At 42.9% G+C, this 13,927-nt stretch overlaps 1 protein-coding gene across 3 annotated transcripts in view; it reads left to right on the plus strand.

Annotated features, from left to right (window-relative positions):
• LOC138979919 (uncharacterized) overlaps positions 1-13,594 on the plus strand; it is a 138,856-nt gene extending 125,262 nt beyond the window's left edge. For all 3 annotated transcript variants that reach the window (XM_070352693.1, XM_070352695.1, XM_070352694.1), the window contains 2 exons: positions 4,865-5,016; positions 10,764-13,594. In XM_070352693.1, the coding sequence (XP_070208794.1) occupies positions 4,865-5,016; positions 10,764-10,992 (381 nt within the window). In that variant the 3' untranslated portion in view covers positions 10,993-13,594. The remainder of the gene's footprint in view (positions 1-4,864; positions 5,017-10,763) is intronic.
• Positions 13,595-13,927: the final 333 nt, after the last annotated feature.

Raw genomic sequence — 13,927 nt, forward strand, 5'->3', positions numbered from 1 at the left:
TATAAATATTATGATCAAAATTAAATTTCCGAAATCGTTTTAAAAACTATTTCATCTTATTCCTTGTCGGTTCCTGATTCCAAAAACATATAGATATGATATGTTTGGAGTAAAAACACGCTCAGAAAGTTAAAACGAAGAGAGGTACAGTAAAGCACAGCGCAATCGCTACCGCGCCAAACAGGCTCGTCACTTTCACTGCCTTTTGCACTAGCGGCGGACGACGTTCAGTTTCATTCTGTGAGTTCCACAGCTTGACTAAATGTAGTAATTTCGCCTTACGCGACTTGTTTTTCTGACATTTCTCGTCTTTTCAATTTTCTAAGAAATATAAGTAGCTTCAAATATAGTTTCTCTTAATTACGGTATGGTTGTGCGAGTTTGTGACCGATTTATAAGAAGAAATCAAGCCAGAAAGAACAAAAATCCGCCTGCCCCGCCGCTTTTAATGGCAACACTGCGAAATTCGCTAGCGGCATCGCGTGTTTGTCGCCGTCGTGCCGCCGCCGCCGCGTCGTTTTATGGAAACATAGCTTAAGGGTGTAAGCAATCCGATCTTTATCAAGGGCATCACACAAAGTTAGATGCGGACGAACAACAGAAGTTCATCAGTCGTCAAGGAGCGGCCCCGGCTCGGATGACATTTTGTCTGTCAAATGATACTCTGCCACACCTTCATTCCCGCCACTCCCTCCCCCTGCCCGTACACACACACACACACAAACACACATACACACACAAACACACACACAGTTACACACACACACAGTTACACACACACATACACACACACACCCACACACACACATATACACACACATACACACACACACGCACACACACACACACATACACACACGCGCGCGCACACACACACACACACAAACACACACACAGACACACCAAAACGTACACACACAGAGACACACATACGCTCACGTATTCACGCACGCACGCACGCACACACACACACACACACACACACACACACACACACACACACTGACACACGCACACACACATACAAGCACACACAGACACACAAAAACGTACACACACACACACACACAGACACACATACGCTCACTTATTCACGCACGCACACACACACACAAACACACACACACACACACACACACACACACACACACACACACAAGCAAACACAGACACACACAAACGTACACACAGAAAGACAAACATACGCTCAATTATGCACGCACGCACACACACACACACATAGTCTAACTGTTGTGATAAGGTAGATTTCATACACATGAATGTTGATATACCGCTTGGTTACTAATACAAGAAAACGTATCTCAAAAGGTGTTGGGGATAGCATTTTTTTGACAGAAACTTTCCCCTCGCTCGCGCTTAAACATGGTATAGCAAGGTAGCCCCGACGGTATGTCTTTTGTGTTGAAGGGGCGTGAAACATGAGGCCCTATTAAAAATCGGGTCGTTACATCTCAAATTTCATTATCATCTCGGGATTCTGCTTTACGACGTTCTTATTTATACATGTAGTCAAGGTTTGACTAAATGTTTTTACATAGACTGAGAATCGAGACGAGGGTGGTGGTGTACGTATGTTTGTGTGTATGTATGCGTGTGTGTGTGTGTGCGTGTAGAGCGCGATTCCCAGAAAACTACTGGACCTTGAAACCTTACATGAGAGTTCCCGTAGATAGTATCCCAAGATGATTTTTTTTCATTCTTCGATAAATGTCTTTGATGACGTCATATCCGGCTTTTTGTGAAAGTTGAGGCGGTACTGTCAAACGCTCATTTTTTGCTCAATGTGATTGGACATTTGGTTAAGCAATCTTCGACGAAACCCGGACTGTAGGCTGGCATTTGAGCTTGGAAGCTAAACAATTAATTCACGAGTTTGGTCTTTAGAAATCTGAAAAATCGAAATAAAATTAAAGTTTTGGTAATCGAGCTTAAAGGTGGTCGTCTACATTTTTGCTTTTTTTCAATAAACTTATGGTTAGATTTCGATACAAAGTTAAGTCAGATAATGAATGAACCATGGGGAAAAAAGTTATAGAAAAAAACATATATGTAAAAAAAGTTTTTATTTTTGGGTAGTGTCTCAGATACTTCCAATATTTTGTTTTCTGTTTGCTGAGAACATGTGCTTTGTCTAAAAATACTGACCAATCAAATTCATGCCACATAGCTTATAGCCACGCCCAAACAAGAGCAGCAACACTGTTTGACACTGGAGCGCTGTCCACGCTTTTTATTAAACGCACGAAATGCACGGGATTTGAGAGGAGTTTTGCGCTTGGCATTTTCCAAATAAGGATATCCTACTATGAGTACTACGCTGGAGTACTACAATGAATTTTTAAACGGCAACACTGGCTTCGTCTTTCCTGATAGAAAGGGGGTGTATTGTTGATATTTGTAGAGAATAGACTGCATTTTAATGGTCAAATGGCGATTTCGGTATAAAAAAGTAGACAAGGACCTTTAAACATTGATTTCATCTTTTATTTTTTAATCATATCCTGATTCGAAAACGTAAAGATATGTTATGTTTGGATTAAAAACAAGCACAGAAAGTTAAAAAGAATACAGAAAAACGCGCTTTTCTATTAAGCGCTGTACGCTACTGCGCTCTACTGGCTTGACACTTCTCGGTATCCGCGAAGCATTGTCTTCATGAAATGTTGTGTGTTTCGTATTAATCTGTGAGTTTGACAGATTGACAAAATGTATTAATTTTGCTACAAGGAACTTGTTCTTCTTCTTGTAATGATGATGATGATAATAATAATAATTGTCAGTAAGTACTGGTGTCACATGACTGATGTGAACCAGTTGATTGGCTAATGGCGATGCGCTAAAACTGTTAGCGCACTCTTGGAGTGCGCTAACTTTTCCACAGAGCGTATTCTTCCGCCCTTTGCCTAAGCGAAACTGTACTCTCATCCTCAGAATTAATTAATGACATGTAGCTTATATTCTCCACAATACCAAAATACCATACATTTCCTGCTTCTCAATTAAAGCAGAAGTGTTTTTTTCTGACAGATTGCATGTGCCTGTGCCACAGTTGCCACTGATCTAAAAATAGAACCCGCTGTGTCTAATTTTTCAGTTTCGACTTGCGAAGATTCTTCTCATAATTATGCCGTAGCTTATTATCCACATTACCAAATGACGAGTTAGTATACAATTCCCAGCAGCTAACAGGAAACACAAGTGTTATTCCGATAACGTACCAGCTAGATCAGCATTTGGAATATATACGTAGCAGACCACACTGAAATACGACTGCATCAGTTCAGTAAATACCGGCACGGTTGGCCTAGTGGTAAGGCGTCCGCCCCGTGATCGGGAGGTCGTGGGTTCGAACCCCGGCCGGGTCGTACCTAAGACTTTAAAATTGGCAATCTAGTGGCTGCTCCGCCTGGCGTCTGGCATTATGGGGTTAGTGCTAGGACTGGTTGGTCCGGTGTCAGAATAATGTGACTGGGTGAGACATGAAGCCTGTGCTGCGACTTCTGTCTTGTGTGTGGCGCACGTTATATGTCAAAGCAGCACCGCCCTGATATGGCCCTTCGTGGTCGGCTGGGCGTTAAGCAAACAAATAAACACAGTTCAGTAAATGAATGGTTTCAAGGCAAGAACAATCGGAATCGAAAACGTGTAGGGTTTAGAACGTCCGTACCATATATAAGACTTATTACCAGCCTGCCTCATGCGTGCAGACTCAGTGCAACGTGACGAGCAATTTTTGTTTTTGGAATGCTGCAGTGGTTCGATTGCCCTAGCCTAGCAGACGACATAAACCCCGCTCAGCAAACTAACATGTTGGGCAAATTTGAACAAAAAAACGATGGGGATATAATACGTGTTCAGAGCATTCTTACCGTTCATATTTAGTACCAGACTCCCCGATGAGTGAAGATACCACACGAGAAACATGCCACATTTATTTTGAAAATGTGCTAACCGTCGACCTTGGGGGTTAGCCAATTCAAGGGGAGTCACTCTGCACAGTCAATCCGTCGAAGCTCGATGAAGGTTTCGAATCGCAAATAACTAAGAACACAGTCCTTTCTCTGAGTTCAAATGAGGTCTCTCTGAAAGATCATCACTGTTTAGCTTAACGCTACACTGGAATTTACCAACAGAAATTAAAACAAGAGTTTGCGTGTGATGAAAGCACGACACACTTGAGACACCCCACACAAAAGTAGATCTTCTACGACCTGACCACAGTTATGCCTATTCAAATGCGCGTAGCAAAATGTGCGTGTTGTATCTTCTTTTTTCTCTGGCGGTACCAAAAATATCGTTATTGAAACAATCTCAGTGCACTAAGGGATTTATAGAGCAAATCTCGAAAATAATTATTGAACTCAGCGCTATGCGCTTCGTTCAATAATGAATTTTCTTGATTTGCTCTATAAATCCCTTAGTGAAGTGGGATGTCTCAATAACTTAAATAATAATAATAATAACGATAATTGTCAGTTAGTACTGGTGTCACATGACTAATTAAAACAGTTGATTGGCTAATGGTAATGCGCTTAAAACTGTTAGCGCACTCTTGGAGTGCGATAACACTCCCCGAGAGCGTATTCATGCGCCTGTGCCCCTTCTTTTGATTTGAGAAGATTCTTCTCATCCTCCATGTTGTAATGACATGTATCTTATCGTCTCCGGATTAACCAAAGACGTCTGCGCCAAAACATCCCCATAGTGATCCTCCTCCTCCTCCTCCTCCCTCCTCCTCCTCATCATCATCATCATTATCATCATCATCATCATTATTATCATTAACATTATCATCACCTCCATCACTATCATCGTTATAACTAAGTATCATTCCATCCTCCAGGTGCCGAAGCTACCAGGCAACGTGACCATGTGGAAGTGGGACTGGCTGGGGATGTCGTCTCTTAAGGCTGAAGGGACGGTTAAGCGAGCCATGCACATCATGCACAACGGTCTAGCCATCCTGCAGCAAGGCCGAGTGCTGGTCACTGACAGGTACAGCCAAAATACACTAGGGCCGACAAGGCACAATAAAGTCAAGGATGTCCCCCCCCCCCCCTCCCCCCGGGGTATTTTGATATATCTAATATACACTGGGCACAAAAAGGATTTATGTCCAGGGTTATGGCTCGCATGTTCTGCGCCAGTCACACATACACGACGCACGGCCCGCGCATTGAAAATGAATTAAGTGCAAAACAAGACGAGTGCGTCGTTGTGCGCCCAACTTTTGTCGCGGTTTGGTCACACATATTTTTTTTTTTTTCATTTTTTTTTTTTTACATTGTTAGGACAATAAGGAATCTTACGTCTGACGTGTTATGTGTATCTCAGACTGCAAAGTGCTTGACGTTCTCAATATGTTTGATCTGTGTCAGTCTGTTTCAGAGCCCACCCATGTACGTGGTCACATTGTTGATTGGGTTGTTTTCAGGGAAGAAGATGGTCTGGTTAAGTCGACGTCTGTTGAACCGTCCCTTTCGTCCGATCACTATTGTGTCACGTGCACGCTTGACTTCGCAAAACCCCTCTCCCCTAGAGTGTACAGGGAAGTTCGTAGACTGGCGTCTATGGACGTCGAGGCCTTTAAGGCCGACTTTCTTGCCGACTTGCCCTCACTGCCGTCCGCCGAACAGCTCTTTCGTGTTTTGCGTGCCATTCTGGACACACACGCCCCTTCCAACCGTCGTTTGGTCTCTAATCGTCCCCCCTCCCCGTGGTATAGCGGTGTGGGACCTGAACTACAAGACGCCAAGCGGGAGAGGGGGAGGGCGGAGCGTCAGTGGCGCGCCACAGGTCTAACCGTGCACCGGCAAGTATTTCAGGCGGCCAGAAACCGGGTCATCGCCATCGTCGACCATGCCAAGTCTGCATTCTTCTCATCCAAAATACTCGCATGCACCTCAGTCAAACAGCTGTTCAGTGTCACCAATGACATCTTAGGCAAGGTGACTTGTTCCCCTCTTCCCACTATGTTCTCTGTACATGAGCTTCCCCAGAAGTTCGCTGACTTTTTCACTGCGAAGATCGCGCTTATTCGCGAGAAGCTTGATTCTGCTGTTGTCCCGCCTTCACCGGTTGCCGATAGGATGTATTGTGGTCCAGCTCTGCAGCGCTTTGAGCCTGTCACCAGCGAGTTTGTAAAAAAGGTGTGTTTAGGCGCTAGTCCGAAAACGTGCGAGCTGGACCCCATTCCGTCCTCTCTGCTGTGTGATTGTATTGATGACCTTCTTCCATACCTCACTCACGTCATCAACGACTCTCTGACTTCCGGATCATTCCCAGATGAATTCAAACCTGCAATAGTTAGGCCCCTCATCAAAAAACCTTCACTTGACAAGAATTCCTTGAAAAACTTTAGGCCCGTTTCGAACTTGTCATTCCTTTCAAAAATCACTGAAAAAATTGTCCTTTCACAACTTCTCCCTCACCTAGAGCAAAACCACCTTCTCAACACCCATCAGTCTGCATACAGGAAAAACCATAGCACTGAGACAGCACTTCTGAAGATTGTAAACGACATCCTTCTTGGCTTTGACGAAAATCAGGTCTCCATTCTAACACTACTGGACTTGTCTAGCGCATTTGAAACGATAGACCACGAAATTCTGCTCCACAGGCTTCAGCACTCCTTTGGTGTTCATGATCTGACCCTTTCCTGGGTTCGATCGTACCTTACTAACCGGACGCAGACCGTTTGTGTCAACGGCATCAAATCTCAACCTTCAGTTCTCCAGTACGGTGTCCCGCAAGGGTCCGTGCTTGGCCCCATACTTTTCGTTCTATATGCCTCCTCTGTGTCCGATGTTATCAGTCGCCATGCGTTGTCGCACGAGAGTTTCGCTGATGATACACAGCTTCATCAGTCCGCCCCTCTTGCTGAAGTTGACGATCTGGTATCTCGGACACAGGATTGCATTGCGGACCTCAGTGATTGGATGTCTTTAAACAAACTCCAGTTAAATAGTGACAAAACCGAAGTTATGCTGGCCTGTCCCAAGAAATTTCTCAATCACCCTTCTCTTCCTGCCTCTCTCACTGTCAACGAACAACCTATCTCTTTCTCTCCGTCTGTCCGCAGCCTTGGCGTCACTCTCGATCCAACTCTCTCTTTCCAAAAACACATCTCTAACATCTGCAAGTCCGCCTATCTAGAGCTGCGCAAGATTAGTTCAGTCCGTCACTACCTCACCACTGATGCAACCAAAACGTTAGTGTGTTCTTTAGTCCTCTCAAAGATAGATTATTGCAATTCTCTTCTGGCCGGTCTCCCTAAGTACCTTTTAGATAGACTTCAAAGGATCCAAAATAACGCTGCCCGCCTGGTCTTCAAATCTTCCAAGTATGAACACGCCACACCCCTTCTTCACTCTCTACACTGGCTGCCTATCACTAAAAGGATCGAATACAAACTCTCCTCTCTTTCTTTTGCCGTCGTTTCTGGTTCTGCCCCAGAATACTTGTCAGAACTCTTCAATCTCTACACCCCCTCCCGTCAGCTTCGCTCCGCCGCCGACACTCGACTCTTCCGACTCCCCACAGTGCAAACAAAGACATGTGGCGAGAGGTCCTTCTCCTATCAAGCCCCTGTGACCTGGAATAGATTACCTCTGCCTCTCAGACACACAGATTCTCTCACTACATTCAAGACAAATCTCAAAACACACCTCTTTCAGCGCAAGTGATTTTTTTCCCTCCAGCATCTCCCCACCCACCCCATCCCGCCCCACCTCACCCCCTACCTAGTGCCTAAAATAACGTGTATATATATTTTCTGCGCTTTGTGTCAGCACTGTTTGTGTGTGTGTAAATAGTACTGTTGACACGTTTTTATTATGGGGGCGAGGACGCCCCCATTCTATACGGATAGTTTAGAGGTTGACCATGGGCAGCGCCATTTTGTTGTGAAATACGTCATCAGTTTGTGTACACAGGAAGTTGTGACATCCGTCACCCTATGGGAGGGGTGAAGGCAACATTGTTCATCTGTAGAAAGTTGTGAAATCCGTCACCCTATGGGAGGGGTGACGTCAAAATTGGTCATCACAGAGTTTGTGTAAGACAGGAAGTTGTGAAATACGTCACCCTATGGGAGGGGTGACGTCAAAATTGTTCAACAAAAACATGATATGTCGCATTGTGCAGGGTCAACCGCAACAAACTCAAACCGAGCCATTCATACCTAGCTGTATTTGAGAGACTTATATACCCGACATTTTTATTTCTTATTTTTAGCACAGGTGTAGGAAAAATCATGAACCAAAATGTTATTTATTTTCTAATTTAACATTTTTTTTACAAATATGACCATGGTCTTTTAAACATACAGTGACATTAAACATTGTTATGTTAAAAAAAAGAAAAAAGAAATAAAGCTTTTGTGCACAAATCAGAAAATACATTGTACATTTTACCTACAGGCCAAACAGTGTCTGTTGGCGGCAGAGGGCCCAGCAAGTTGCTATTTTTAGATCGATTAAAAGTTGTCAAGAACAGGCGCTTACATTTGGATGTGTCCACTGATAGTAGGTTTGGTTGTGATCAATCAGAATGATGTAGGAATAAAAATGTATGACAGTTTGGTATGATGACATGTAATTCAAATATGCTGAAATGTAATATTATACATGATATAATATTATTATGGCTGTTGCCATGACCATGAACCCCAAGAAAGGTTTAATGTTATGTAAAATCAAAATACCAAAATCAAGCACCTACTAATCTGGTCTAGGTGCGGCTTGGACCAAAAAAGGATGGACACGCAACTCGCTCAGCCAGCCAGCGCTGCGAGACTTACAGCGGCCAACTTCGCCGCGGCGCGCTCATTGGCTAAGTATTGAACTTGCGTCAAGGCCGATGCGCGTAGATTCCCAGAATGTTTACTTTCGGTTAGATTCTTCGACAGCATTCGCAGAGGTGACTGCCGTATTGTGTACCGCAGTCAGAAGTAATTTATTACTTTTGGGAGTTTAGTAACGTGATATCAGTTTTCAATTGTTCGTTCACTTATATTGCTTTCAGATTTAACACACAAGAAACAGTAGCACGGTTTTCGTTGCGAAAATGTGCATTGGCAGTGCTACGCGATCGAATTGACAATTGTGTATTATGTACACGCGGTGTTCTTCTCAGGAAAAGACCGAAGCGACATGTGACGTCAGTCGTTCAGCCCGCGAGCGGTGGGATGGGGGGGTTCACATGGTTTGTTTGTTTCAGAACCACACCCATATACACACATTTCACATGTAAACCATTTGTCCGCCCCCTGTCGATATTTATCGACTAAGTTCCTTGTATAGGCTGTGTATTGGACTGTCACTGTATGCCTGCATTATTAGTTGTCAGTAATTATTACATGTGCTGATTGTTCTCTTTGCCTGCGCGCGTATAGTATGTTGGTTATGTTTGGTCATAGTATGTTTGCTTATGTTTGGTCGTTATCTTTGCCTGTATTGTATGTTTGGTCGTTTTCTTTGCCTGTGCATGTATAGTTTGTTGGTTATGTTTGGTCGGTTTCTTTGCCTGTGCGTGTATAGTATGCTTGGTCGATGTATGTATTGTAAAGCGCTAAGAGTAGACATTTTTCTAGAATAGCGCTATAAAAGTTTGCATTATTATTATTATTATTATAATCAGTATTGGAAATAAATATTGACTGAAACAATGGAAGATATTCTAAGCTAAGTTCCTTATTTGTACCATAAGTGTTTATTTGTCGGTCCGATTTAAAGACCTTTGGGTTCAAAGTACCGTGATATACATTTCTTGTTTTGTCTTAAATTAAACGGTCCAATAACTTAGAATTTTTGTTTCTTGATTCAGACTGCACGGCCATACACTGTCCTTTGTACTCAAAGCACGGACAGCAGAGAATCTAATGTCTTACTTGTATACTTATGTCAAGATTTCACGGTCATATCGTGTCTGTTGTTTGTATGGCATGGACAACAAAGAATTTGATTTCTTACGTGTAGTGTCTCCTTGCAGGCTACACGGTCACATCCTGTCCTTTGTATTCATTGCATGGACAACAACGTATCTTATTTCTTACGTGTAATGTCTCCTTTCAGGCTACACGGCCACAACCCGTCCTTTGTAAACATTGTATAGACAACAACGTATCTTATTTCTTACGTGCAATGTCTCCTTTCAGGCTACACGGCCACAACCCGTCCTTTGTAAACATTGTATAGACAACACAGTATCTTATTTATAACGTGTAGTGTCTCCTTTCAGGCTACACGGCCACATCCTGTCCTTTGTATTCATTGCATGGACAACAAAGAATCTTATTTCTAACGTGTAGTGTCTCCTTTCAGGCTACACGGCCACAACCCGTCCTTTGTAAACATTGTATGGACAACAAAGAATCTTATTTCTAACGTGTAGTGTCTCCTTTCAGGCTACACGGCCACAACCCGTCCTTTGTAAACATTGTATGGACAACAAAGAATCTTATTTCTAACGTGTAGTGTGTCCTTTCAGGCTACACGGCCACAACCCGTCCTTTGTAAACATTGTATGGACAACAAAGAATCTTATTTCTTACGTGTAGTGTGTCCTTTCGGGCTACATTGCATGGACAACAAAGAATCTTATTTCTAACGTGTAGTGTGTCCTTTCGGGATTCATTGCATGGACAACAAAGAATCTTATTTCTAACGTGTAGTGTGTCCTTTCGGGATTCATTGCATGGACAACAAAGAATCTTATTTCTAACGTGTAGTGTCTCCTTTCAGGCTACACGGTCACATCCTGTCCGTCCTGCTGGACATTCCGCACGTGCTACTGGACAACTGCCACCAGAAACTCTCCTCCTTTCACAACACGTGGACACGGGGTCTCAAGAACTGCCGCCTGGCGGACAACGCCGAGGACGCCGCTCGCTACGTCATGGAACTCTTGGATGAGTACGGGGACTCCCTGCCCCCGCGGCTGACTGCTGCTGACATCAAGGAAAAGCTGTAGGGCACTCCCACAATACTCCCTTTAAGCTGTTGTGGTGTGAAACTGTAGGAGGAATGTGAAGACAGTATGGTGTGTGTAACGAACGCATAAGGAGGGGTGTCTCGACATAGGAACACAGTGCCGTTACGAGACTGTGTTTGAAAATCTGGCTTGTCTTCACACAATCAGGCACTCACAAATACACTCGCGCAGACACACACACACACACACACACACACACAAACAAACACACACACACGCATGCACACACATACGAACACACACGCACACACATAAACACACACACACACATTCAAACACACGCACAGACACACACACACACATAATCAAGGAATAGTTATTTGTTTCATGTTACTTCACATTTTTTTTTAATTTATTACCTTTGCATTCGAATTAGGATGAAAGATGTGGAACCACAAACCATGAAAGTCGGGGTGCATAGCATTGGGTTCCCTCCCATAAAGCCCCGTTCCCTCTCACAAGAGGTTTTCAGAACGATTGAAGGTTTGTTGAGCACCAGTACCGCAATATGGAATGAATAATCTCCTGAACTAATTGTTCAATTCTGTGAAACGTTTTGTGTGGTTTTGTCTCGACAAAATAAGAAATCGATCTACTGTTAATACATTTTCTGAGGTCTTTTAACAAGGATTTTTATGAATTAAAAATACACTCAAATAAAAAAAAAACTTTTCTAGAATCACATCTTACATTGTGTGCCACCTCTGCCCTTAACTGCGTCTACAAGTATGAAGATTCAAGTAACACACAGTAACACACTTTCAGTTTCAGTAATGTGATACAAGAGATGGACATCATGAACGAAGGGAGAAAACTCACGTTTGTGACCCTCCACCACGAAATGAGTCGCATGTCACCTCGCGCGGTTCTGCGCTAGGCCATAGACCAAATAGCCTGGACCGCCAACTCGTCAGGTGACCCTTCGAGGTTACGACGCTCGACTTTCAGGGGCGCTTAGCGTCCGGTTTGAAAGCAGACAGTGAAAATAAAGCACGCTCCAGTTATTTGTGACAATGGGAGGTGACAATGAACTGGATTTTCCAAAACTCCAAACTAAACTTAACAAAACTCATCGAAAAACATGTTCCATATGCACTTTAGCTGAGTTTATTTTAGCATTTTCAGAACTTACCTCGGCAACTTCGTCCATGTTTACAATCGACACCGGATATGACATCCCCCTGATTTCTGAAAGGCCATGTAAGCGTAGGTTTCTAAATGCGAGAGGCCGCTATACCTCGTAATAGAGAGAAAGAGCGGAGAGAGCGCTAGTTGGCGGTAGTGTCTGGTAACAGTGTGAGGGTCATTTAGTCACAGGCTTATAACTCAAACAGTTTTCGCTCTTTTCTAAAACGGTTTTCACCACTGGATAGAGCATAAAAAACTCTTTAGGAAAATGTAAAAAATATGAAAATCATGCAAAGGTGACATGCGACTCATACCGTCGTGGAGGGTCACATTTGGTCCAGCACATTCTGTGGTCAATTTGTTTTTTGTTTTTTGGGTTTTGTACTTAACTGTCTGGGACATACACCGTAATGTACATTAACCGTGTGTGTGTGTGTGTGTGTGTGTGTGTGTGTGTGTGTGTGTGTGTGTGTGTGTGTGTGTGTGTGTGTGTGTGTGTGTGCGTGCGTGTGTGTGTGTGTGTGTGTGTGTGTGTGTGTTTTGACGTTTTCAAATGGAGGAAATGTTTATATTGTGTTGGTTTTTTTTACGTTAATTTCTATACATGTAACATTGATTAGACTCTTTATTTGTATTGTAAAGGCGTAGAAAAATGTATATGATGTGAGTATTGTTCCGTTATATTATATTATATTTTTAAATTGTATATTCATTGTAAATCGATATTAATCAATCAATCAATATCAATCAATATGAGGCTTATATCGCGCGTATTCCGTGGGTACAGTTCTAAGCGCAGGGATTTATTTATTTAAATTTTTTTTATGCAATTTATATCGCGCACATATTCAAGGCGCAGGGATTTATTTATGCCGTGTGAGATGGAATTTTTTTACACAATACGTCACGCATTCACATCGGCCAGCAGATCGCAGCCATTTCGGCGCATATCCTACTTGTCACGGCCTATTATTCCAAGTCACACGGGTATTTTGGTGGACATTTTTATCTATGCCTGTACAATTTTGCCAGGAAAGACCCTTTTGTCAATCGTGGGATCTTTAACGTGCACACCCCAATGTAGTGTACACGAAGGGACCTCGGTTTTTCGTCTCATCCGAAAGACTAGCACTTGAACCCACCACCTAGGTTAGGAAAGGGGGGAGAAAATTGCTAACACACTGCCCCAGGGTCGAACTCGCAACCTCTCGCTTCCGAGCGCAAGTGCGTTACCACTCGGCCACCCAGTCCATATTATAAATATATCAAACATCTATTAATTTTCATGCGATCGTGTATCTGTGCGCTTGTTTCGGGTGTATGGTGAATGTGAAGAAGAGAGAGATGATGGAAGCAAAGAGAGAGAGAGAGAGAGAGAGAGAGAGAGAGAGAGAGAGAGAGAGAGAGAGAGAGAGAGAGAGAGAGAGAGAGAGAGAGAGAGAGAGACAAGACAAGACAAGACAAGACAAGACAAAATCTTTATTATCGAGGGTAATAGATAAGCAAGAATATTGCTTTTTTACATCCAGCCCTCGCCCTAATATAGGGTCAACAAGAACAGAAAACAATATAATCAAAGAACTATCACATCAAACTTAATACATTATAACTGTATATAAAGACACACATTTAAAAAATAAATTGTCATGCTGCATTTTAAGTACAATTTCCAAGTGTCAATTTTTAACATAACTTAATTTAGATCTGCATATTATTATAATTTTGTTTAACATGCACATACATTTTAAATGAATTGATGAACCATTCAGCACATGTTTAGTTGCAT

This window comes from Littorina saxatilis, linkage group LG11 (assembly GCF_037325665.1).
Source record: "Littorina saxatilis isolate snail1 linkage group LG11, US_GU_Lsax_2.0, whole genome shotgun sequence".
Lineage (NCBI taxonomy): Eukaryota > Metazoa > Mollusca > Gastropoda > Littorinimorpha > Littorinidae > Littorina > Littorina saxatilis.